This window comes from Heteronotia binoei, chromosome 2, assembly GCF_032191835.1.
Source record: "Heteronotia binoei isolate CCM8104 ecotype False Entrance Well chromosome 2, APGP_CSIRO_Hbin_v1, whole genome shotgun sequence".
In the NCBI taxonomy this organism is placed as follows: Eukaryota; Metazoa; Chordata; class Lepidosauria; order Squamata; family Gekkonidae; genus Heteronotia; species Heteronotia binoei.
This window is the reverse complement of record NC_083224.1, coordinates 57,839,529-57,866,927: the sequence shown is the minus strand read 5'-3', so window position 1 is coordinate 57,866,927 and position 27,399 is coordinate 57,839,529. Positions and strand designations below refer to the sequence as shown.

Below are 27,399 nucleotides of genomic sequence, written 5' to 3'. Positions count from 1 at the left end.
AATAAAGGAAGAGGGAATAACTAGGCTTGCACCTGGGCCTAGCATTTGTACACGTCTTATTTAACCATTGTTCAAATTTGATGTCTTAGTGCAACCTAATATCACCTTTAGAGTCTGCACTGCCTGTTGATATACAAAGACCTCCGTGTCATATTTTGATATGTTAGTGGGTCCTTGTAACTTATTTACAGAACATGGAGTATGTTTGCAAGCAGCAAAATCAAATGTACATATCCTTGTAAGATGAGTAATTAGACAGTCTTGAGAATTTATAGCACTTGTGGATTGGTTGTTCCTATGGGTATTACTGCACTATTAGTTTTGTCTCTTAGTTCAGAGGCCTTCTTTATGATTTAACTGGATTCTGGTAGTGTCTTTTCTGTTAAATGGTTTGTGATTTTCTTCTTATCTTCACTGAAATGTTTAAATTAAATCTCTGTGATCTGTGAGTATGTTGATAAAATGTATTTCCTTAACTTGTTTTTATACCTACGTGAGAACAGAAGTAAATTACACAGAAGAAGTAGAGGACCCAGTGGATTCTGATGGTAGGAAACAATCCTGTTGTTTTTTAGTCACTGCTGTAGGTGGGACTGAAAATTTATGTACACAAGCGCTTGAAAACTAATAGCATATGGCTCACTAAAGAGAGTCCTATTGTTTTTAGTTATTGCTTATAGGTGTGACCGAAAATATATGTAAGCAAGAAAACTAATATCATATGGCTCACTATGGGGGAAATAACATGGAAAGCATGGAATGAGACTATTACAGGATTCAGTGTTATTTTTTGAAATAAGGGAACCATTTGACAAATTCAAGGATTTTCCCTTTAACCAAATTATATGTTCCTTTTAAAGGAACATATAAGTTCCTTTTCATTTAAATGTTGTGGTTAAAACAGCAACAAAAATCTTCTTGTTATAGAATACTTTGCAAAATTTGAAATCTGCTTTTTTCATGTGGGGGACTAGTTTTTGCTTTCAATTTCACTTGCATAAGAAAAATAACAGAGCAGTTGTCATTCAGTACTCGAAAATAACTATTTTAAGACTTTGATTTTCTTTTTTTCTAAATTTAGGTGAAGTGTTGGGCTTTGAAAACCTAGTATTCAGCATATTTGAGTTTGTTCATGCACTGTTAGAAAACCCCAGGTTTAAAAGCACAGTAAAAAAAGCTTTGCCAGAGCTAATATATTACATCATTCTCTATATGCAGATCACAGAGGAGCAGGTAAGTGAATTTTTTATGTGCACATTTGCATTTTTTAAACTTCAACTATACATATTGAGTTTAGAAGTTGTTCTTGAAAACTTCAGCTCCATGATGACTTAATCAGTTCTTTTGATTGTCTCCTGTGATTTTATAGCACGTATGGTGACTATCTAGATAAAGAGAGCATGCAGAAAATTGACGTTAAAATACATGTCTTTCTAAGAAATATTTCTAATTGGAATGGTATGCGATACTATGAGAGGAGGGTCGCTAGCTCTGGCTGTCACCTTTCAACCTTCTATTTGATATACATTTGTGGTCCATATCATCTGCATCACCAAAGGATAACAATTCAGTTAATATTTCAGTAATTCAGAACAGCTTGATGGGTGAAAAAATGTGTTCTGTGCATGCAATCCTAAGGACAAATCCCCTCACTGTTTGTACTCAGAACAAAAAAAATACCCTGGTTTCATATAGAATTGGTAAATTCTGTCACAAAGGAAAACAAAATGGGACAAGATTATAGAATAGAACAAGTGATGAAAGATGAATCTACTATAAGCAATATTAATCAAAATAGCCTCAAATACCAGTGGGATTTCACCTGAAATATGATTGTTTAATTCTGTGTAGCAGTAGAATACTGCATTGTAGACTAGCTGGCAAGCAGGGCTGTCTTTAAAAGCTGTTTTTAAAACAATAGTTTTGTGAATCAGGAATACATAGGTTGATCTTAGTATCTGTGTCCTTGATCAGCAGCTGTTTTTCTGTGGGCCATATTGAGATTTTAGAAATCCAGGTTCCTGCACCTCAAAGAGATATATTGTTCCTACATTACCCATAAACAGAAGCATGGACATTAGTAATGATGGGGAAACCACTGGCAAGTGGGAAATCTTCCAGCCAGCATTGTCTGGTTTTACAGTGGGCTGGGACAAATTTTGACAACAGTGGAGAAGCAGAATTTTCCTTTCTCTAGATCACTCTGTATTTTCCAGAAATTATTCAGATGACAATGCACACATTGGGTTCAAACAGCAGTCTGGGGGATCTGGCATGATTGTTTTTTTAATAGCAAATCTCCCTTCTGAAAATTCTTACACCAGCAGCTCCCTGAGTGCTTTTGAATTAGGTTTGTATAATGGGGAAACAGAAGCTTCTAGGAAGAACATAAGCTGTGTATACACCCTTCGTATACAGTAATATATAAACATTTTCTCCTATTGAAATATATTGTGGGAAAAACAAAATTGGAACTCTTCTGTACTTGGCTGTTCTTTGGTTTAGTTTCCTTTAGTAGTCCAGGCTGGATAGAGGATTTCTTACAAGTTATTGATCTATTGTGATTTCATTACTTTTCAGATAAAAGTCTGGAGTGCAAACCCACAACAATTTGTTGAGGACGAAGATGATGATACATTTTCTTATACTGTTAGAATTGCTGCACAGGATTTATTGTTGGTAAGGGAAAATGCAGTGTTTGAATCTAAATTTAAATCAGTATTTGAATCTAATACTAAATCAGTGTTTGAATCTAAGTTTAAATCAGTATTTTAGCACCTATTTTATCTATTTTAAATAATTTATTATGTAATTGATTATATTTAAAACTGTTTACATTGTTTTACTTGAATCATGGAATTCCATGTCTGTGAGCCGCCCTGAGCCTGCCTTTGGCGGGAGAGGGCGGGATACAAAAATAAATTTATTATTATTATTATTATTTTTATTATTATTATTATTATTATTAAATACTAATAGTGAAAGGTATCTGTCTTTTACACATAGCTTGCCCAAATTACAGTACTTTCAGTCATTGTATATGTATTTTCCTCTTGAGAACCAGTGTAACATAGTGGTTAGAATGTCAGACTGAAATCGCATCCATGTAGAGGTGCAAAAGCGTGCCTTACAGCAAGTGGGTATGTGAGTGAGAAGGAATGGCTTTTGCACGCCCTTTCTCTCTCAGTGCTGCCATCCATTCCTTCTGTGTCTGCACAAAAGCATACATATAACAATGATTATGCTGAGCCTGCTTTAGCCCAGCACACCCCCATGTACACTTTCACTTTTACTTTCCTTGCCAAGCCACACTGGAATGCTTAGCTGGGAAAGGGGGGGAAAGTTCTTTAAAAGGCCTGGGTGGGAGGCAGTGATGCAAGGCACCACTCTCTCACTTTGAAAGCAGAGCTTAGCACTGCCCCCTCCATGTAGTGACTGCAGGTGAAATGTCCAGATAGATGCTCCATCCCAGCAGGCGCAGGGTTCATATCCTCACTTTGACATGGAACTTACTGGAAAAAACAGAAATTTAGGGGGAAATTGAAATATATGCAGTATTTAATTTTAATTTTCTGCGTAACCTAAACTGATTTAACATCATAGATTGCATAATTTATGAATTAGTTACCATATAAAATAGTCCTATTTGGCATGTTTATGGAAATTAAAAGGTAAAGGTAGTGCAAGCACCAGTCGTTTCTGACTCTGGGGTGACGCGTTCACAACGTTTTCATAGCAGACTTTTTACGGAGTGGTTTGCCATTGCTTTCCCCAGTCATCTACACTTTCCCCCAGCAAGCTGGGTACTCATTTTACCAACCTCGGAAGGATGGAAGGCTGAGTCAGCCTTGAGCCAGCTACCTGAACCCAGCTTCCGCAGGGATCAAACTCAGGTCATGAGCAGAGAGTTTGGACTGCAGTACTGCAGCTTTACCACTCTGTGCTGCAGGGCTGCTTTATGGAAATTAGTATAAAAGTCTTCATTTTCCTTAAGAAAATTGCAAATCTTAAGACTGGGCATTAAGACTTGTTGAGTTGCAGGGGAATATTAGGTACTTTGGAGGTTTTTAAAGGAATGGTGTCAGGGCAGGAATGTTGCAGATTTTACCATGAATGTGTTCAACAGCCAAACTTAGCATGTTCAAAGGTGTAACTGAGATGTGAGCTGATCACACAGCCTCTTCTGTTCATTCTGAACAGCTGTGAATGCTTGCTGAAAAGGTTTGCATCAAGTTTTTGCAAAATTGTGCATGTGCAAAGCTGTTACTGATTCAAACTGATCAGTAGCAATTAGCATCACTGAGAAGAAGTTACTAACATTGAAGGGTAGGACTTTATCAAAACACATTTATGATTAATTTATATGACTTGTTACTGATTAATTTATATGACTTTAACCAATTGCCTGCTGAGTGAGCAGTTGCACACAAAGGAATAGGAGGGTAGTAGAACTCAATTGGGCTTTTGAGAATGTGCATGTGAAAAAATCCAGCTGTTTTCTACTGCATGGTTAGGAAGGAATACAAGGAAGCAGCTTGCTGAACAGCCATGATGAGGTCAACAAGCAGCTGAGCAATTTTAAAGAAATCAGCTCCCATTTATGACTGGCAAATCAGGATTTAAGTGAAACAAAACATGTGTTAGAGTATCCCTATTAAGGGATCATGAAGGCATGGGGAGGAGAAATCAGCAGGTCCAGCCCACCCAATAGGCAGACGTAGGTGATTGCCTAGCTTGGTGTTGGATGGCAAGTTGATAACCCTGAACAATCCCTCTGGCCCTGCTGTCCCCCATGAAGGAGGGATGGAGGACAGAGAAACTGCCACCATCAGACTCCCCACCTCAGTTCCTAGGGTAAAGACTGGCAATGGCTGCTTTTCCCTGCCTTGGTCCAGTCACACTGGCTTACAGTAAAGCTGGGTCCAGACTAGCATGGGCACAAACTGAACCATGAATTGCAATTTTTGTACAAATCAGGCCAATTTGTGGATTGTTTTAAACTGCTTTTGAACATGGTGCTTCGTTTGTTTCATCTTTGTAGTTTGTTTTCCCAGACAGCCTGGCACTGATTCAGTCAATTGCTAGGTAGGCAGTGCTGGGGGTGGACTTCCGGGAGCCCTCGAAATACCTATAGCAGTTGTCCATAGCTTGATTGGCAACGCCAGTTCTCATCATTTTACTGTTCTCTTGCAAGCAACAGCCACTAAATTGGGATGGGGAGACTCTGAGTGTAATGTTGTACATTTGTTTTACTAGGCATTACTGAAAGGATGTGGGTCAGCTGTGGCAGCCATATGTGCCCTGCAGTGTCTAAGTAGCCCTTATCTGAAATGCAATGGAAGACTTCTATGATTCTCTTCTGATTTATGGCCAGATTTTCTGTGCTCTGGAGTTGGATGTTATGTAATTTCTAACCTGAATTATTTGTAATATAGGATTATATGAAGGGTTTTTTTGTCTTGTCTGAAAATTCCAGCTATTGTTATACTTCTATCTAGGCTGTGGCAGCTGATTTTCAGAATGAGAGTGCAACAGCTTTGGCTGCAGCAGCTACAAGACACTTGCAGGAAGCTGAGCAAGCTAAAAACAGTGGCAGTGAGCATTGGTAAGACATTTACAACAAAAATAACAACAATGTATACCATGAATAATACCTTAGCAGGTATCAGTTTCTTTCTACTGCTGATCTATCAGATTAGAAATGACATGTAGAATTATTCATGTAGTGATTGCACCCCTTACTTCAAGTGATCAAGAATAGCTAAAGAAACTTCCCATTCTGCAGCCTGTAATAAATAGTTTATTTTTTGAACGTCTTGTGCTTAAGTATTTGTTTATTTAGTCATTTTGCCCTTTGTTTATTTAGTCATTATTTAGTCATTTTGCCCTTTCCCAAGAATGGGCTCAGGGCAGATAACATTTTAAAATAATTTAAAAGTTAAAAGCAAATAAAACAAACAGTATAATACACAATAACTTGTATAATACACAAGTTATAAACCACATTGTAGATGGTGGCATGGTTAAATATGCTTACAACAAGCTAAGGTATGTGACTATAGTTAAATAAATGATGGTAATGCAGCAGAGATGGTGTCGTAGCATAGAGGCCAGTTGATGGAGTATATATAGCAATTATGAGCGATATGCGGTCAGAAATTAAAATTACCTACTAATTTCTATTACCATTTTTTATACTTTAGATTAGGAGTGTCAAACATGCGGCCTGGGGGCCAAATCAGGCCCCCGGAGGGCTTCTATCAGGCTCCCAAGCAACTGGCAAAGCTTCCTTTGCCCAGTTCCCTGGATCCCATAGGAGAGATACAAAGAAAGCCCCTTTAAGACCACAAGAGTGGTAATATTTTAAGCATGTTTTAAGTTTAAAAAAAAACTTTGTGTTTGTCCGTGTTCTTTATAAAGTTTTTATCTCTGCTACCTGGCATTACATTTTATGACATACATAGCCCAGCCCAACAAGGCCTCAGTTGTGACAGATGCAGCCCTCAGAACAAATCCATTTGACACCCATGCTGTAGAGCCTAGCCTCCTTGTCCTCTGAAAGCCAGAAAAGAGTGTTATTGGAAGGTGGTGATAAAGCATCTGGGTAGATGAACAAGCTGTTGATAACATTAGTTATGTTAAAGAGTTTCATAATAGATTGTATTCAGATGTCAGAAAAAAGCACACTTTGTGATGTGAATGATCCTAGGACCTTTGGATTTTATGAAATCTTCATACTAAACAATCACACCTGAGTTTGGGCATATTAAGAAATTGAGCTTTCTTTCTTGCTGACAAACTGTGATCCTAATCCAGTGTTTCATCTTAAATCTGTTGCTAAAATAGAGAATGGTATATGTAAGACAGGACAGAGTACTTCATTTGCATAAAAATCATTTGTTTTCAGATATTACATGTAGCTAAAAATTGCCTTGTCTACATATTTATTGCATCATAGCATTAGATTATATTTGCAGAAGTGAGAGACTAATGCTGTTTGGGATGGGGTCAAAGAACAGTTTCATTTAGAAAAACACACGGTGCTCTACAAATCTCTCCAGAGAACTTCTGTACCCTTTCTTATCAGTTAAGCCATAGAACTTAAATTTTACTCTCTGCATGGTATAAATATAATCATGTGTCTTTTAAGAGGAACACAGGCTATAGAAAGGAAGCAGTCCTCATAGTGGCATAGGCCACAAATGTCCGGGAGTCAAGACTGCCATAAAATCAGAACTTTCACACAAACTGAATAGTGCACTTCCAATGTATTTTGCAACTGGATTTTACTGTGTGAAATGGCAAAATCCACTTGCAGACCATTGGTAGAATGCATTGGAAGTGGATTGAAAGTGCAGTATCCGGCATGGTCTCGAGACCAAGTCCTATGAGGAAAGGTTGAAGGAGTTGGGTATGTTTAGCCTGGAGAGGAGACGACTGAGAGGTGATATGATCATGGTCTTCAAGTACTTGAAGGGCTGTCATATAGGGGTGGTGCAGAGTTGTTTTCTGTTGCCCCAGGAGATTGAACTAGAACCAGCAGGTTGAAATTAAGTCAAAAGAGTTTCTGGCTAAACATTAGGGAGAACTTCCTGACAGCAGGCTTCCTTAGGAAGTGATGGGCTCTCCTTCTTCAGAGGATTTTAAACAAAAGCTAGATGGCCATCTGACAGCAATGCTGATTTTGTGATCTTAGGCAGATCATGAGAAGGAGAGGAGGGGGAGGTACTTGCGATTTTCCTGAATTGTGCAAGGGGTTGGATTACATAACTAGATGATGCTTCTAGAGAGAGTATAGTGCGGTGAGGTAAGGAGTAGGGGTGTGCATTCGGTTCAGCCGAATCGAATAGACCCCTGAAAAACAGCTGATTTGGCTGTTTTAAAGCAGTATGGGGCCTAATCAGATTCTCTGATCTGATTTGGGAGCCGTATACTGCAGTTATGAATTGCCGCCAGCCATTCGGTCCCATTATACTCTATGAGCCATTGAAATCAATGGCAAAATAGGGTATAATTAAGTGCAGCTGGGGGGCAGAAGGTTTGAGATAGAGGCTCCATGTTTTCTGGGAAGCTTCAGTGGACTCTCTCCTACAGAACCCCCAAGTTTCAAAAAGATTGGACCAAGGGGTCCAATTCTGTGGGCACCCAAAGAGGGTGCCCCTATCTTTCCATTATTCCCTATGGGCCATTGAAGTCAATGGCAAAATAGGGTATAATGAAGTGTGACTGGGGGGGGCAGGGGTTTGAAGTAGAGGCCTCAATTTTGCAGGGAATCTGCAAGGGCCTCTCCCCTACATAGCCCCCAAGTTTCAAAAAGATTGGACCAGGGGTTCCCATTCTAGGGGCACCCAGAAAGGCCCATTTCCCCCAATGGTGTGGAGGGGGCGGGAAGCAGTCAGTTTTCCCACTAATAACAGTGGGAAAACTGATTCTGGGGAGCAGAGGGTTTGAGGGAGAGCCCCCAGATCTGCAGAGGCCTCTCCCCCACAGGCAGTGCCATGTCCCTGAGCAGAACCAGTGCCACCATGCTACTGCCATTGGCACAAACAGCACATTAGATCAAACTAGAGAATCCCTCTCATTAAAAAATTGGGGTGCAGCTCTCTGCAAGGACTGCTGCACAGAACCACTGCAGTGAATGCACTACCACCATCCAGCAAAGATGGAGCATGAACTTCCTGCATGTCAAACATCTGTCCACTGAACCACAGCCCCACAGAAGAAATGCCTGTGTTATTCCAGTGTTTGGTTGAGATGACATTCACTAGAGATATATTTGCCACATGCAGTGGCTTTCCAAACCCCAGTCTTTAATTTCCTATGTTAGCATAGTCATTTTCCCCATAGGGCTGTCACTGGGAAGGATGGGGCAGGGTAAACAGCAAACTCCTGAATAGGGGTGTGCAAAAGAAAAAAATTCGGAAAAATTTGGATTTGGGGCTAAAAAATACGGGAGGCCCTATATCTTATAATAGTAGATTCAGCAGCCAAATCTAATTCGGGAGATATGCGGCTATTCCCGAATATACGGCCCCATTATACTCTACGGGCCATTGAAATCTTAAGCTTGTAAGCGGTAAGATGCCAGAAGTACGGCTTTTCGTAAGTTCTCTCTCCTGCTTTAATTTGAAGCATACAATACTTCATATTTGCAGATATTTATCTTTTGTGTTAACGCAACTGGAAGTGAATGAAATAAGTAAATTTTGAAACCAGACCTTTTGCTGATTTATTGCAGGTGGAAGATACATGAAGCTTGCATGCTGGCTTTAGGTTCTGTCAAATCCCTTATCACAGATAGTGTGAAGAATGGCAGCATACACTTTGACATGCATGGATTCCTAACAAATGTTGTTCTTGCAGACCTCAACTTGTCAGGTACCTAATTTCCTGCTTTACTGATCAGTGCCCAGGAAATAAATAACAGAAATTCAAGAGCTTTCCAGAGGTGGGGAGGGGACCATATAGGAATCTTTATTTATACTCATGACCATATAGTGGTTGAGCATTTTCTGAATGTATGGAATAAAATATGCAGTAAACATTTAGTACCTGCATTAAGAACTGTAATAAATGTCAGTTGTTGGGAAGAAAGCTGGTTGGTTAAATATAAACACTTTTAAGGGAAGATAAAGTAATAGCTTTTGAAGAGGTTGAAATTTGTAGTAAGCCATGGCTCTGTGGTAGGGCATCTGTTTTGCATGCAGGAAGTCCCAAGTTCAATCCTTGGCATCTCCAGCTCTCAATAATCAGGTAGTAGGTGACATGAAAGACCTCAGGTTAAGACTCTGGAGAGCTGCTGCCAGTCTGGATAGATAATACTGACGTTGATGGACCAATGGCTTGATTCAGTGAAAGGCAGCTTCATGTATTCAAATCACAATCTTGCAGTATTTACAACTTAAAATCTTCTTGGTATCTACCTTACAGAAGAGTAGGTTACTCAAAGAACTTATAAATTTGGAAAGGGTTTTGGTTAAAGATGGAAGTTATTTGCTTTTATTATGTTTTATTAGATATAGAATAATAAAATGGTAACAGTTTTGTCAAAAAACACTGGTTGCATGTATTCCAGAGGTTTGTGCTTTTTCATCCATGTGACAAATGGTTGTTTTGTATATGAAAACTACTGGTAGATTGTTTTTTTCAATTGGTTTACCCCACCTCCCCCAAGACAGAATGGTTAACCAAAATAAAAGATTTTTATATTTTATTTAAACTCTTGGAATTATGGCAGTTAGCACCTTCAGAGAGGGAGATACAGTGGCTTGCATCCCTCCCTTCATTCCCCCCCCCCCCAATTTTCCTGTATCTCACAACTCCTTGTGTTCTTCACATAGAAGCTATTGCCACTTCTGGAAGTATTAGACCTCTCCTCCCTTCTGAGCCAGTTGAGAAACAAAGAAGGCCTATAAAAGCTATAGAAGAATACTAGCTACCAAGCTGTCTTATGCAACCATTGTTCCCTTCCCTCTCCCTGCCCAGAGGGAAGAGACTTTCAAAGTACAGTCCATAATTAGTCTTTTACCTGCCATGGATGGTTTCAAGGGAGCAGTCTGCAAATCCAAATGCCTAAATAGTGAAGCAGCTTTCATGTTCTCTGTATCTCTTTCAATTTTATGTTGGGCCATATAGTTTAATAGTATTTCTGAGACAGGAACTGCAGTAATAGCAGCTCATTTTCCCCCTCAGTGTCACCTTTTCTGCTTGGTCGTGCTCTTTGGGCTGCCAGTCGTTTTACAGTTGCAATGTCTCCAGAGCTCATCCAGCAGTTTCTGCAAGCCACAGTTAGTGGTCTTCATGAAACCCAGCCCCCTTCTGTGCGGATTTCTGCTGTAAGGGCTATTTGGGGGTAAGTACACTGGAAAATAGATTGTGAGCCAATATGAAGGAATGTGTAATCATCAGACAGTTCTCTGGTAAAACAGAAAAAGTAAAGTTTGAGTTGAATAAATATTGAATGCTTACTATCTTACTGACTGTTGAAATTTCCTTTTTTTCTAGTTACTGTGACCAGCTAAAGATCTCTGAGAGCACGCATGTCTTGCAGCCGTTCCTTCCCAGTATCCTAGATGGACTAATCCACTTAGCAGCTCAGTTCAGTTCAGAGGTCCTCAACCTTGTGATGGAAACACTTTGCATTGTCTGTACAGTAGATCCAGCTTTTACAGCAAGTGTAGAAAACAAGATTTGTCCCTTCACCATTGCCATCTTCCTCAAGTATAGTAATGGTATGTGCACAAATACAGATATTCATTTGATAATTACAAAATAATTTTGCATTTGGGTTTTTCCATATTCTCTTGGGAAAGACAATAATGATGCCCATTTTGGATGGGCAAATTCAGTGTATTGAATAACCACACGATTTCTTAATCCCCCGAGTTAAGGTGCAACCAAAGTAAAATGAGCTCTTAATCATAGGAAGTGTAGTGTGACTGAAAACAAATCTTTAAATGACTGTCTATTAATGGGACTGTGAAGTATGCTACTATGTGTAGTATATATTATATATTGTTGACTCTATTGTCTTGGCCTCACTGTATTGTATTTCTATTTATGTGATACTATTTTCGATTTTTTTTCATGCCATGCCTAGTAGAGATGGGCCATAGCTGGGAGAAAGAAGGACCTGAACTGGTCAGTTTGGTTTGGGCATTTTTGGCTCAGTTTGGGAACTGCTCAAACCCTGAACCAGAATTTTCATGCCCATCCCTAATACCTGTGCTTTGTTTCTATTTTCTGCAATCCTAGTCCTATTACATTGTCTATTAGATGTCTTGTCTTACTGATTGCATTGGTTTACATTGTGTAATCTACTTTGAATCTCAGCCAGAAGAGTGGACTATATAAATAACACAAATAAATAATAAATGTCTGTTCAGGAAGCATTCTGGACAGATTTTCTGTGTTCACATTCACTCTTTCTAGATGGCTCAGTGATTGCATCATATTAGCTTAAAGTGTACTGGAAAAACAGCATTTTTAGGAAAATACAACCTATTTTTTCAGCAGCATGTTCTTAGAGCAGCCTTTGAGGGCACTTTTCCATTAAAAGAAATCTCTAGAGCATGTGGGACACCCCTGCCATGTTTTAGGTCTAGAGGAACTGTAGGTCCCATTCTGTTTTCTGCCTATCTGAAGAAGGTGGTTGTTGGCCCCACAACTTCTTGTTGGAGAGATAAACAAGGAAGTGAGTTGCCCCCCCTTCCGCCATCCTGCAGGTGCAGCTGTTCAGGCTTATAGCTCACTGATCACCCTCTTTTTTTTCCTTAGTGTGGTGGAAGCCCTTCCTGTTGGTGAGAGTGCTAGCATTTGTTTGGCACTGAAGCTTACATTGAACCCTGAGTTGTGAAATCTGTCACAAGCTGGGACATATCTCAAAGAAGGGGATGGGGAGAGAGAAAAAGGGGAGGAATTAAGTATGAAGTCTCTGGAACTCAGCTGAAACCTAGGCAGGGCATAGCTGGAAGTAGAAAGGAACCCTTCGTTCTTAAGGCAAGTTAAGGATAACCCTTGCTGTGAGGAAAAGGGGTCTTCCTGCAGGTAATGTCAGTCTCCGTGAATATGAGCCCAGCCTACTCTGATTCTTATTTTTGTACTATTTCTGATTGTTGCAACAGAACCAGCCATAAATTTTTCAGCATAATTTATGTCTCCAGCTTCCCCTTTCTGGCACTCGCAGTTTTTTTCCACGACTTTCCAGCTTTTCAAAGTGAAGCATAGATATCACATTTAAACAAACACATTGAATATAAATGTACTTTCCCCACCATTTGGTTGTTATTTATAAAACTATGTACTTTAAACCAACCCTCTGGATCTGGAATGCTGCAGATTACTTAAACATTTTGTGGGTTCTTTCCTGTCTTCACAAGAGATGAAGTATATTTCAGACAGGAATTTTGAGGGTCTAATCATAAGAGCATGTTTTGTCCAACACGGAACACTAAGGAAGGGTCTTTGGAGTTGTTTCTTCTTCTTAATCCTTTAAACTTAATTTCATTATACTGACATGGAAAGGAGACATTGTAAAAGAGTATTCTTTTCAATCCAGTTTAAAATCAAACTAATGAATTGTATTATTATTATTGAAATGGTGCAACTTTGATCTGGATAGCTTCAATAATTGTTGCTTTTCTTGCACTAGATCCTGTAGTTGCCTCTCTTGCCCAAGACATATTCAAGGAATTAGCACAGATAGAAACATGCCAGCATGCAATGCAGATGAGATTAATCCCAACTCTTGTCAGCATTATGCAGGCTCCTGCAGATAAGATTCCAGCAGGACTTTGTGCCGTAAGTATGAGGTCCCCTTCTCAAATTGGGAAATCATCCGTATAGTTTCCTATTTCTTTGTGTAAAGAACAAAAACATTTATTCACAGATTATTGAGAAACATATACTAAATTCTGAAAGGTGATTATGTTTTGAGTGAAGTTTGTATGCCTAGTCTTTAATGCCTCGTGGCAAGCCTCCTTTCTGTAGCTCTTTCCTAGTTGAATTGAGCCTGTGCATCAGAGTTTGCTTCCAGGTTAAGAAGCTTATAGAGCCAGAACATACATTTTTCTTGGTAGTACTGAAGTGACCATCTTGAGCAGTCCTGCATTGGTATTTTGAGGCTAATCAGTTCCTTATCTCTTCTGAAGAACTGATTCTGTTACATGAAAAGGTTTAGATATAATCTTTCAATTATGTTGACTTTCACTTGATTAACACAGGAATAATACTCTCAGTGGGGAAATAAAACCCTTACTCTTTCCATGCTTGTTTTTTTTATATATGGGATACATTCACACTAGATTAGTATGGCTTCAGTGGAGCATCTGCTTTGCATTAAGAACATCCCAGATTCAATCCCTGGCATCTCCAGTTAAAGGCATCTGCTAGTAGGTGATATGAGAGACCATTGCCTAAAACCTTGGAGAGTTGCTGTGAGTCAGAGTAGACAGTGCTCACTTTGATATATCAAGTCTTTTTACTTAGTGTATGGCAGCTTCATGTGTTCATGTGGATTAGATAGAATGCTAAACCATGGTTAAGAATTGATTGTGTAATCTGTTCTCCCCTTAATTGTTGAATGCTAATTAGCTACTTTCATGACAAACAATAACTGACATAAATCAAGATTGCAAATTTGGAAGAAAAAGCAACTCTTTGGAATTCTTATCTTCATGACAAACACTAACCATAGTTTGCCAGCTACGATAGAGCAGAAAACTTTGATTTACAATACAAATAGTGACATGTGAGGAGAAGGAAGAGCTTTTACACAGACCAAGTTTCTCAAGGGCTTATTCTCATTGTGCTAAACTACTCTTTGGTGTTGTACCTGAACCAAGCCACTGTTGTTGTTCTGTGCCTTTGCTCCAAACTTCTCACTTCCTGTCTCTGTGTTTTACCTTTTCAGACTTCAATAGATATATTAACAACTGTTGTGAGACATACAAAACCCCCACTTTCAGAGCTCTTAATCTGCCAAGCTTTTCCTGCTGTGGCTCAGTGTAGCCTGCATACAGATGACCATGCTACCATGCAGGTAATCTTTCCTGGGAATAGGAGAGGGTGGTTAAAGGTGGAATGCTGCTTGCAACTATTAAATTTACCTCAATCCCAGAGATCAGTAGAACTGTGAAGTACAGTGTGTGAGAGATTTTTTGATGATTTTTTCTGCTTTATGTATAATAGATAAAACAGGGACAAAAGTAAAAGAGAGAATATGTTAAAGAGAGACTGTTTGGAGACAGATTACTACTTCACTGATCTAGGAAAGGTGGTTTATATTCACATAAAAAGAACTCCCCATAAAGCTACATAAATAGACAAATAATTCATATGGAATCCTTTAAAACATGTTTTTTTTCCTTCTAGTTGGTATTCATACTGCCATGCAGTTATTTTATGGTAGCTCAGTGTTTAAGTAAAATTTCCTCAATTGACTCCTTGGCTGGCTAGCTTATTTATCTATCACACCCATATCATGTCCTTCCTCTAGAGCAGGGGTATCAAATGTCCAGTCTGTGGGCCTGATCTGGCCTCCAGAGGGTTTCTATGAGGCCCGCTTCCCTCTCTCCTACTTCTGTTGTCACCATTTTTGTTTTTCTGCATGAGATTGAGGTGGCAAAGCACAGCGGTCTCTCCTCACTCTTTCCCTCCTGCCCTTTCCTCTTCCTAAGGGAGGAGGAGGAGTCTCAGCCAATGAAGGAGCTTGGTTCTGTAATTCTGCTGTGTGATTGAAAGACCTGGCGGAGGTAGAACTCTATCAATCAAAACTAGAACTGTGCCAGGCTCTTTCAATCACACAGCAGAGCTACAAAGCCAAATTCCTCTTTTGGCTGAGGCTCCTCCTCCCTCCCCCTCCCTTGGGGAAGAGAAAGATGCTGCTTTGCTCTGCTGCCTCAGTCCCAGGAGAGAAATACAAAAAACACCTTTAAAACCAACACAGTTTTATTCAAGGTTAAAAAATGCTTTTTGTCTTGCTTCTCTCTCTGAATTAAGCTGGTTTTGCTAGGGCTTTCCTGGGTGCAACTAGGTTCCCTCCTCTTTTTCACTGTATTCATGCTCTCATCCAATCTTTCTCAGTAGGAAAGCAATGTGAACTGTTTAGATGAGGAATAATAAGAAGCCAGTGAGGTGGAGACTGGGGGTTTTGAATTTAGGCTTTCCAGATAGTAGGCTGATACTGACTACTATACATTGCTGTCTCTCTATTCTTGCACTGCCTCATAGGAACTGCAGTTATTTTTCTGGGGAAGACTACAGCTTTGTAGGTAAACACAAAACCCTCAGTCTGTGTCATGGTGCTTTCACATGTTCTTGACCAGCACACAAAGCAACTTATGTTCAAAAACTCACAATGCCCAGCCATTTCATGGTTTCCCCTGGGTCCTAGGGCACAGAGCATTGACCATTAGATTTCTGTAATGAATGGCAGTAATTCAGAAGTAGGTTTGCATCCTACCTAAACAATACCTGAACAGCATACTCGATTGCTACAGTACAGACACTGTCTCCAGATTTGATGCAGTAATTCAGATCAAGTGGTGTCAGTTATCAGGGACTGTTAAATAAACAAAATATTGCAAGAGTGGTAATGTTTTAAGCATGTTTTATTTTATGTTTTTAAAAAATCTTTTTGGAGTTTGTTGACCACTTCTACAGTCTCACCAATTTAATTTTTCCCATATGCTGTCTGAATGTCTGAAAGGTACAGAACTCTCAGTAGATTAAAGGAGAGTTTTTTCCTTTGTTTGTTCAGAATGGTGGTGAATGTCTGCGTGCATACATCTCGGTAGCACTGGAACAAATTGCACAGTGGCATGATGAGCAAGGCCACAATGGACTGTGGTACGTGATGCAGGTGGTGAGCCAGCTCCTAGATCCACGCACTTCAGAATTCACAGCTGCCTTTGTAGGCAGATTAGTTTCCACATTGATTTCCAAAGCAGGGAGTGAATTGGGAGAAAATCTGGATCAGATTCTGAGAGCAATTCTTAGTAAAATGCAGCAAGCAGAAACGCTTACAGTAATGCAGGTAAGGAAGCTGGAAACTAAGAAGCCATATGCTTGTCACTTTGTGTTTTTCTGTACTATTACACATGGAATAGGCCATATAATTAAGTCAAAGCTGGCCTGTTTGGTAGTGATTCCATTCATTAAATACAGAGTAAGATAGCATTCTGGTTGTAAGTGGATGAGCTCTCTGGGTTGAATCCATTAAACCGTTTATCCATAACTTTTGTGTAATACTTCCTGTGTTTCCTAGGGACATTAGCATGTGGAACAATTTGCCCTTTAAAACTTAGAAATGCCCTTAACACAATTGAGAATTTATAAAATTTGTTCATTATTAGTTTTACTGAATAATTGGAAAATACCTGAGCAGCACATCTGCTAAAACTAATTGGGATGCACTGTAGGAGGTGGCTAGCATACTTGCTCAATTACTCAGCAGAAAGTTGATCTTTAGAACAATGTGGTATAAGGAGACTGGATACTACATAATGAGGATATAATTTCCCATTTGTTTTTTGTGTATTAAGTCCTGCACTCACTTAGTTATTTAATTTTTTATCAAACAATACTGTGTATTTTATAGAATACTGTGTATTTAATTCAGTTTTATGCATTGGTAAAGATGTTGAGCCACCCCAAAAAGAGACATACATAAAAGTATCTCCATTATTTTGTCCCTCTTGCAGTCTTTGATCATGGTGTTTGCTCATCTAGTTCATTCTCAGCTGGAACCACTCCTAGAATTTCTTTGTAGTCTCCCTGGTCCAACAGGCAAACCTGCTCTGGAGTTTGTAATGTCGGAGTGGATGAGTCGACAACATTTGTTCTATGGACAATATGAAGGCAAGGTCAGGTAAGGAATTCCTTGATCACAATATGTTCCTTAGAGATACAAGCATGCATATTCCTTTCTTCTTAAAAATAATTGTGTGTTGGTGTAGAGCAGGGGTCGTCAAACTTGCTTAACATAAGAGCCATATAGAATAAATGTCAGATGTTTGAGAGCCACAAGACGTAAGCATCAAATGTTTAAAAGCTGCAAGATGAAAGTGAAGGAAGGAAGGAAGGAAAATGGGGGAGGGTGTGGTGGAAAGAAAGCAATTTTAACTCTAAATGCATTCTCCAAGTCACCGGCTTACTCGACTTGGAGAAGTGATTTAAAGAGATAAGTGCTTTCTCCAAGTTGGCTGATGGGGTGGGTGTGGGGGGCTTCAAGAGCCACACAGTAAGTGTGAAAGAGCCACATGTGGCTCTCGAGCCGCAGTTTGTCCATTCCTGGTGTAGAGAAACAAACTGGAATGCATATGGATTTATCATTGGTATTCCACAAGACTTTTACATTTTAACTTTGTTATCAGTTTGAAAATATCTCTTGTGCTTTATTTGTTATGGTATAAAATAGAGTCAGTCAACTGGTGGTCTCAGGTAAAACCAAGTTCTTTGTAGGTTTCTGATACTTCCCTTGCCTCATTGTCAGCCTAGAAACAAAAAGGGTATGGGAGACAGTGACATTTGAGGCAACAGAACCTGCCAGCAAGTCACTTTAGGATGTGATGGACAGTGGCCCAACACTTCTCTCTTGCTTTTCAAAGTGACTATCCACAAAAATGAGTTACTGAACAGAGGTTTATGCCGGGGATGTTTTATGAGGAAAAGTGGATTAAGTAACCATTAAGATCTAGAACTTAGATAACATCTTAAGCTCTTTGAACATCATCTTCCTGATGATTTTCGCATTTACAAAGCTTAACCCTTGAAGTTTGGTAGAAAGCTGACAGAATTAGTATTGTGTTTCAACTACACAGACTTAAAACTCATGGAAGAAAGACCCTTTATATCATGCTTTTCTCCACAATGAGGACCCAACGCAGCTTACATCATTCTCCATTCCACAATTTTATCCTCACAACAACCCTGTGAGGTAAGCAAGGTTGAGAATGTGCAACTGGTCCAAGGTCACAGAGTGAGTTTCCAGGGCAGAATAGGTATTTGAGGTCCCAATCTGAAACTTAAATGACAACACTGTATTGGCTTTTGTGGGGTGGCTGCTGTTGAACAGTAGCAAGTGGCCAGGCCTGGGTGAGTCTTACTAGTCAGGTGAAACAAGTTGCCCAGTCATTGCTGCCAGACCTGACCCCTATGGAACCTCCCTCAAAGGTCTAAACAGCCCCCAAACGGCCCTGCACTCCCCCTGCCCTTTATTGGTAGAAATCAAGCAAAAACCAGGCCTGGAATGCTGGCCAAACTGTTGTTGTTGCCTAAGAACAGCTCAAAGGGCATCCATTTCTTAAAGCTATAGACCTTTCTTTTGTCATTTTAGGGTTTTAACCCACCCCCCATGTGTTTAATTAGATTTCAGATTTTTCTGCAAACCTGGGGTAATTTTTCAGGTATTTTTGAAAGATCGGTTTAGCGCATTCACAGCTCCAGCGTCCAGACTTTAAGTATCCTCAGATTTGGTTGTGTTGATTATTAATGGGGGACCCACAAGAAATTACAAGAGGGAATCTCATGTCCCTGTTTGTATCCCACCTTTCTCCACAATGGACTGAAGCAGTTAACATCATTCTCCTCCTTTAACTTCAAAACAACCCTGTGGGGTAGGTTAGGCTGAGTGTATGTGTGACTGGCTGAAAGTTATCTAGTGAGCTTTTACAGCAAAGGGAGGATTCAAGACTGCATCTCCTAGATCTTAGTCTGAAACTCTAATCACTACACAACAGTGGCTTTTGTGCGGTGGCTGATGTTGAATGGTAGCAAGTAGCTGGACCTGGATAAGTCCTGGACCTGGTTGCAAATCACCCATTGGTTGCTGTCCTGCTTGGAGCGAATGATTCCTCCCTCAAAGGAAGGCCAGAACAGTCCCAGAAAGGGCCATGCCCCTCCCTCTGTTTTTTTCTACTGACAGAAATCAAGACTGGAAATGGCTATCAATACAATTGTTGCATAGACAACACTCTTATTTGGAGGGGGACCTCCCCTCCATATTAAAAAAAAATAATTCAGATTTTTCTGCAAACCTGGGAAATCCCCCGTTTGCAAGACTATATATATATATATATATATAATAGTCTTGCAAACTTGGGGGATTTTCCAGGTTTGCAGAAAAATCTGAATTTACCAAAGATATATGTATCTTACTAAAACTCCCTGTGCAGCTAAGCCCTGCTTCATTTTTCTGTTAAAATTCCATTTCTTTGAAAAATCCTAAAGAGAGCTGAAATAATTTAATTAATGGTTGTTGCTCTTGGCTTTTGCATGATTCTTAAGTATTTGTATAATCAACTTTTAGCCTTTTAAGCTTGGCCAGTTACATTACTTGTCTGCTGTACATGGTGAGGACTATCTAGCTCAGGGATGTCAAACATATAGCCCATGGGGTGGATCCCGCCCCACAGGGCTCAGATCTGGCCCACAGCTTGCTTTCTTCCTGGCTCCCTCAATAGCTCTTTCTTTTCTGTTTCCTGACACTCCCCCCCCCACAACTCCTTCAGTGGCTGCTTCATGCCAGAGAGATAGAAAGACAAGCCTCTCTCTCCTTCCCCCCTCTCGCTTCCTTCTCCAGGGCTGCTTTGGGGAAGAGGGGAGGGGGAGGAGAGAAAAACAAAGTTGGAGTCCCATGGCAGCTTTAAGACCAACAACATTTTATTCCAGGTATAAGCTTTTCTGTGTAAGCAGACTTCTTCAGAGGGTGAGTGGATAGATGGATGGATGGATTCTTCTGACAAACACAATTTACATTGAGGAAATTGTTTTGGCTTATTCTGAAAAGTAGTTGTTGTTTTTTTTAAGATTGAATTTCTCTGTTCCTGTCTGAATTTTATTTTCTTTCAAAAAGACCCCAATTAGGAATTAGAACACTTGAATGGGTCCTTCTATCTTGGAGAGTGTAGTGATTTCAGATGCCAAATGCTAATAGCACACATTGGTAAGGAGACAGGAAAACTAGCTCCCAGTTCAGTCCTGGAGGATGCACTGATTTGATCATTATCAATTGCAATTCAGCAGTCTCTCTTTCTAATCTCCCTGTGAAATTCCTTTGTGAGAGCACTGCTTCTCTTAGGTCAACAACTGAATGTTGTAGTTCTAATGTCAGACTTATGTCCATTGATTCTTTACATCCTCCTGGTCTGAATTCTCCTGGATGGAATTGAGACCTAGGTTTCCTGTCTCATTACCAATGCTGGTACCTCCACACCTACTACCCCTCTGCATATCACACCTAATCCAGTCAAGTCTGCTATTGTCATTCATCTGCTATTGCCATTTGGCATCTGAAATCACCTTTATAAAGTTTATATCTCCAGTACCTCACGTTTGTCAGACCAGCACACATGGCCCAGCCCAACAAAGTGACATTTATGTCAGATCCGGCCCTTGTATCAAATGAGTTCAACACCTCTGATTAATGGTTCATACCAAAAGATGGATTTGAATTTAGAACTTCTTGGAACAAAGCTCTTTCTCTTAAATTTCATTCTGTTTGAAAGTTAGTGTTGGATCCAGTGGTAGAATCACCTATTTCTTCTGCTCTCCCCTACTTCTCCTCATGCTGTTCCTGGGGATCCCTTGTACTTCAGGAGTAGCATTTCAGGGAGAGTTTAGAAATGCAAACTGGATAGAAGGTACACAAAAATTCTGTTCTACTGGCAGAATGGATTTTTGTCAGTGGAAATCTCCACCCAATCCAACTAATGACTTAGTTCCATTGTTTTCAGCCAAGAATGTCTTTAAAGAGAATGATGTTCCAAAAACCCCATTCCATCTTGATGGAATTGCACTTGGAGACAGCACAATCACAGGAGTGAAATAAATCATATTGAAAGCAACAATATCAGCCCTTGTTAAATATCTCAGGGGTGGTTTGTGTAGGTCCTAATGAACACTGTTGGGACAAGTTCTCACAGCTCTGTGTATATGCACCATAGATTGGACTTGTAGGCTAAAAATTAAAATGATTTTCAAGTAAACTTATTTTCCCCCAGCTCTGTTGCCCTCTGCAAACTCCTTCAGTATGGCATCAATACAGAAGACAAGCGACTCCAGGATATCAGGGTAAAAGGAGAAGAAATATTTAATATGGAAGAAGGAATACGTACGCGATCAAAAGCTGCCAAAAGTAAGTAATCAAGACAGAATCAGCCAGATGCAAGAGATCCAAAATATCCTTTAAATATATTTTGTAGGTTGTAATCATGTGCATACAAGCCAAAGCAGTGGTACTTCGTATACATGTAATTTTGTAGAGAACTAAGTTGCGGTGTACTATGTACATGTTCATAATGCTCCCTGATCCATTTGGCTCAGTTCAGGCTAATGGACAATAAGAATAGCAATGGCCAATTAAAATATTATACATAAAAATTGAGATTTTAGTAACTGAATATGGCCAGTTTGGTGTAGTGGTTAAGTGCACGGACTCTTATCTGGGAGAACCGGGTTTGATTCCCCACTCCTCCACATGTACCTGCTGATGTGACCTTGAGTCAGAAACAGGTTCTCACAGAGCTATTTTGCTCAAGAGCAGATCTGGGAGAGCTCTCTCAGCTCCACCTATCTCACAGGGTGTCTGTTGTGAGGAGGGGAAGGGAAAGGAAATTGTAAGCTGCTCTGAAACTCCTTTGGATAGTAAAGGGCAGGGTATAAATCCAATCTCCTTCCCCTCCTCCCTCTCATTTCCCATATATACGTATAGCTGCCTCTCAACAAGAACATAAGATCCTTGCTGGGTCAGACCAGTGGTCCGTGTAGTCCAGCTTCCAGTTTTGCACAGCAGCCAACCAGTTGTCCTGGAAAGCCAACAACAGGGCACAGAGGCTAAGGCTTTCCCCGATGTTGCCTCCCAACTTTCAGAGGTTTATTGCTTCTGAATGTGGAGGTTCAGAATATGAGTAGTGGCCATTGATGCACCTATCCTCCATGAACCTGTCAGATCTCATTTTAAAGCTATCTGTGCTTGTGGCCATCACTTCCTGCACTGTAAGTGAATTTGTCAATTTAATTACTTGTTAAGTAAAGAAGCGTTTCCTTTTATCTGTCCTATATCTGTAGCCTGTCAGTGTCACTGGATGCTCCCTAATTCTAGTATTATGGGAATGGGAGAAAAAGCTCTTTGTATCCACTTTCTCCACATGCATAATTTCCTAAGCCTCTATCATGTCCTCCCCCCCTTGATTTCTTTTTACTAAACTCTTTAGCCTTTCCTAATAGAAAATCATAAATACACACAGATAGTACGAAGCTATTGCCTCATAACAAGACACAATAAAGAATGTATACAGAATCCACATAGTCTAGTTGCCCTACTAATGCAAGTGAGAGGCTTCAAGATGTCTTAGTCATAAGCCCAGAAAGTAGAAATATTGTAGTGTCTCCTGCTGTCTCTGTGTCTGTCACCTTTCAGATATTTGGAATGCGTCTTCAAATCAGCCATGGGAGTATTTTTTTTAACAATTAAAAAAATGTTTTATACCTTACAGATCCTGAGCGCTGGACAAACATTCCTTTGTTAATTAAAATTTTGAAATTGATAATAAATGAACTTTCTAATGCAATGGAAGCAAATGCTTCCCGCCAAACTACTACAGACTGGAGCCAAGGTATTATGTTGGTTTCACTTTCTACTTTTGATGGTGGTAACCTATTGATAATGTATGATTCTTGCTAAAAACAGAATACAACTCTTGTCAAATTGAAATATTTTTAATGTACCTTTCTGGTAAGAAAACAAAGATAAAATATTTGTGGTGAACATTAGAGCAAAAAATTGTTGTAGTCCTTATGACATAAACTGTTTCTCTATTTTAATTAACAGATGAATCTAATGATATGTGGGAAGATCAGGAAGATGAGGATGAAGAAGAGGATGAAGGTTTAACAGGACAGCTATTGTCAGATATTCTTGCCACAAACAAATATGGTGAGCAAAGCAATTCTAATATAGAATTCCTTTTCTGGGAAGATTTGTCTGTCCCCTTATATCATTGTCTTCCACCAGCAGGTGGAGACTTTTCCATTTTGGCTGGAATTCTTCAGAGATTCACTTTGACTTTTCCTCCCCTTTATGTGCTCTGCTTTAGTTTTTTTAAATGTGTTTTTAATCTTGTTGTAATATTTTCACTGCCTTGAAGACCCTAAATTAGGTGGAAAGGCAGCTTTAAAATGTTTAAAAAAAGGATGGCCAAACTTGCTTAATATAAAAGCCACATAGACTAAACATTGGATGTTTGAGAGCTGGAAGGAAGGAAGGTAAGGTAGGCAGGCAAATAGATGGGGGGAGGGAGAAGTGGAAAGAAAGCAACTTTAATGTTAAATGCATTCTCCAGGCTGGCTGATGGGGTGGTGAGGGCTTCAAGAGCCACACAATATATGTGAAAGGGCCATATGTGGCTCCCAAAACACAGTTTAGCCACCCCTGGCTTAAAATAAAAATAAATAAATAATTGAGCATGTGAAGCTTATCTCAAAGGGTACTTATATCGCAATACTTTATGAGTCACCGAGTAGATGGATTCTCAGGAAAGTTCAAACTTAATTGCAAACCATGGTTTCCAGCTATATGAATAAAATGGCAGCAAGGGGTGGGGTCTCAGACCTGTGCACTGCTTCTGCCTTGCCCTTGTTTATGCATTCCTGGCTTGCAGTTTGCCACTTCAAACTTAATAGCAAATTTTGTCATGATGTGAATGTGAAAATATTCTAGTTATGTGTCTGCACATTAGAGGAGGAAGTTGAGGTTACATAGCTTTTAGACTTAAAACTTAAGGAGTTGGCTGAAACTTACACATAATCATAATAAAATCAGGAATGGATGTACATTATGAACACAAGAAACTACAAACATGCATTTTCATCATAACATTTTTAAAAGCTGGAATATACCAATATTTGGCATTTCATTTTTGTTGTTGTCTACTGGTCTCTTTCAAGTGAAAATAAAAATATGGCACTTCATTTCAGTGTACAAACAGCTGCCAAAAAGACACCTTACATTTGTTTGGTTAACAGATGATGATTACTATGAAGATGATGATGAGGATGATCCTGATGCACTGAAGGACCCCCTCTACCAGATAGACCTACAGGTAATGTTGAGGTTTTCTCTGTGTTGGAGCATGTGTTGTAACCTACATCCTATTGCATATTGTCTTGGTTTTTACTAATTTTATTTTCTTTACTGTCTAAAATAGTACTATTTTTCTCAGTTTTCCTCTTTTTTTTTAAACCCCTCTTATAACATCATTTATTTATTTATAAATTAAATTTATGAATCACCCTGCCCTTGAGTTCACAGAGCTCTGGGTGATATAAAACAGTGAATAAAATACAATATAAACATACAGTCTTAAAAACAGTTCTCAGATGGCATTCATGAACCAGATTTTAAGCCAGCTACTGACTGTGTTGCTGCCTCACAGGCAGTGTTGGGAGGAGGCAAAGAGAAAAGATGGAAGAAAGGAGGGGAGTGTCCGCCCTGATAAAACCTGTTGCTGTCCTCAACCAAAAGCCTGGCAGGACATCTCTGCCTTGCAGGCTCTGCGGCCCTGATGTTATCTGGCAGAGAGTTCCACTAGGTCAGAGCCAGGGCTGAAAAAGCCCTAGCTCTGGTTGAGGACAGCTGGATGCCTTTGAAATTGAAAATAATTTTAATTATTACAGATAAAACTGAATAAATTACATAAAGATTCAGATGTGTTGCTGTGATGCAGCATAGATAAAGAAGTAATCAATAAATAAGAGCATCTGGATGGAAAGATTCTTTAATAATATACAGCTGGATGATTGCAAAATAGTTTATTCCCTGATTTGTATTCTGAATAATGCCAGTTCTCCTGTCGGGAGAGGAAATGTACTTCTACAAGAAGAAACATGACTGACTAGGTGTTGCACATTAATGCATACAGCATGTTGGATTTTCAGGCAGTATGGCCGCTTGAGACTATGAATTCCAGATATGTGTAGCTTTTATCATTCTGCTTCTGGATCTTCAGAGTGGAATTGCTGAGGACTGAAATGTGGGGACATTGGTAATTTTAAGCAGGAAAAAATTCAGAGAGGAGAGAAAAGAAAATATTATAGAAGACCAGAAGTAACAGCAAGAGAACTAAGCTACTGAATTTGTTTTCATTGAAAGTTTAAGAACATTAAGGGTAGCTAAAAAAAGTAATGCTGAAATAGATTAAAAATTGAATATGTACAAAAAAGACATTATAATCATTTAAATGAAGTTCTTTGAATCCTGCATCATGCAGACTTTAAGCATAATACTCATGACTAACATGGTTGTCAACTATTAATCTTTTAAATGTTATGACTGTATTTATAAAGAAATCTTGTGGAAGTAAAAATAACCATTTTTTCCCTTTTGCCTTAGGCTTATCTTACAGACTTCTTGTGTCAATTTGCTCAGCAGCCTTGCTATGCAGTGTTCTCAGACCACCTCAATGAGAATGAAAGAAGAGTGCTTCAAGCCATTGGCATATAAATCAAGAACATTGTGATCATATCTAGACAACATTTTTCTGGTTTGCTTCATGTTTTGTGACTTAACATGAAACATCTTCCATTGTTCACCAGATATTATAGATGTGATCATCTTTATTTTGAAGTTCGTCTCCTTATCACGATATGGGTTAACAGAAGGATTGTTCAGAAGGCAACAAAAGGTGTGCATTAAGTTTTGCACATTGGATTCGCACAAGGGGAACATTTTATTCTTCAGATCAACTTTCCAGTAAACCATTAAAATAATGTGCCCTATCACCAAGTTTCTCTCCACTTTTGAAAAGGCACTCTGCTGACTTTTCATAGCACAGCCTAGTGGAATGAGGAAGGAATTATGGTTCTCAGTAGTTTGGATGTGTATAAAGTGTGTGTGTGTGTGGGGGGGGGGAGTTGTCCCACTTCGCACTTGTGTAACACAGGGTAAATTATCTGTCTTACCATATCACATCTTTTTATAGAACTAGGGATCTTTTTGACAAAGAGACACTTGAATGAAATGGACTCCACTTACAAAACGAGTTTGGACTATAACCTGAAAAAATAAAAGTTTTTCCCAGTCATAAATGGAAGTAAATGACTTCACCTGGGTTCTATCACGTCACCAGTTTTTCACTAAATCTGTCATTGCAGAACTTGCTACTTAAAACTCAGTTCCTGTGGTTACTGATGACTTTGGTTTTGCAGCCAAACAGACTTTTTTATATGGGATCCTCCTGGTATTTAACATGTCTGTTTACTTCATGAATACAGTTTGAATACTTTTGTTTCCTTCTCACACAGGAATTATTCAAAACAGCTAAACTCATAAATTAGTATGTGTATTTTTATAGGCGAGTAAAATTAACATTTACTGACTAATCTGCAGGTAATGTTTGATGCATCTCACAACACCTCTTTGCCTTTTTCTCCCCTTTTGGGAAAAGCTAAAATAAAATTGTTCAAATATTTGTTATCCTTCTGGACTGAAGGGAGTGTCTGCATCCTTCATTTGTTGTTTTTAGGCAGGACAAGGACCACTCTAAGTTTATAGTGACTTCTGTTCTTTGCATTACATGCTTTAAAATATAAACCTTTTTTCCCCCTTATCCTTCAAGTGTGTGGAAATGAAAGTTTTATTAATCAAGTTGTACTTCAGTATGATGGCTTTTTATAATCTTGCATTGATGCATATGGTGGCTTGGGAGCATGTTAAGCCCATTCCTTCCTCTCTGATTAATCTAAGCAACTCTTTGCATTTTTTTTATCTCAGGGAAGTAAATAATATTATATAATTCCTATTTCTCTGTGTTCTGTGTGAGAAAGCATTATATTGGTGTCTTGCAAAAACAGATAGAAGCTTAGGCTTCATGAGCCACCAAATTGAAATTGGTGTCTTGCAAA

The 27,399-nt window shown here is 39.3% G+C and overlaps 1 protein-coding gene across 1 annotated transcript in view; it reads left to right on the top strand.

Moving 5' to 3' along the window:
- The window catches only part of IPO9 (importin 9), a 72,674-nt gene extending 45,688 nt beyond the window's left edge, over nt 1–26,986 (top strand). The window contains exons 9-24 of the mRNA XM_060231076.1: nt 490–548; nt 1,082–1,233; nt 2,581–2,679; nt 5,499–5,605; nt 9,239–9,378; nt 10,693–10,852; nt 11,005–11,231; nt 13,151–13,299; nt 14,411–14,539; nt 16,259–16,534; nt 17,202–17,368; nt 21,501–21,634; nt 22,995–23,114; nt 23,330–23,434; nt 24,523–24,599; nt 25,889–26,986. Coding sequence (XP_060087059.1) covers nt 490–548; nt 1,082–1,233; nt 2,581–2,679; nt 5,499–5,605; nt 9,239–9,378; nt 10,693–10,852; nt 11,005–11,231; nt 13,151–13,299; nt 14,411–14,539; nt 16,259–16,534; nt 17,202–17,368; nt 21,501–21,634; nt 22,995–23,114; nt 23,330–23,434; nt 24,523–24,599; nt 25,889–25,999 — 2,212 coding nt within the window. The 3' untranslated portion in view covers nt 26,000–26,986. The remainder of the gene's footprint in view (nt 1–489; nt 549–1,081; nt 1,234–2,580; nt 2,680–5,498; nt 5,606–9,238; nt 9,379–10,692; nt 10,853–11,004; nt 11,232–13,150; nt 13,300–14,410; nt 14,540–16,258; nt 16,535–17,201; nt 17,369–21,500; nt 21,635–22,994; nt 23,115–23,329; nt 23,435–24,522; nt 24,600–25,888) is intronic.
- Nucleotides 26,987–27,399: the final 413 nt, after the last annotated feature.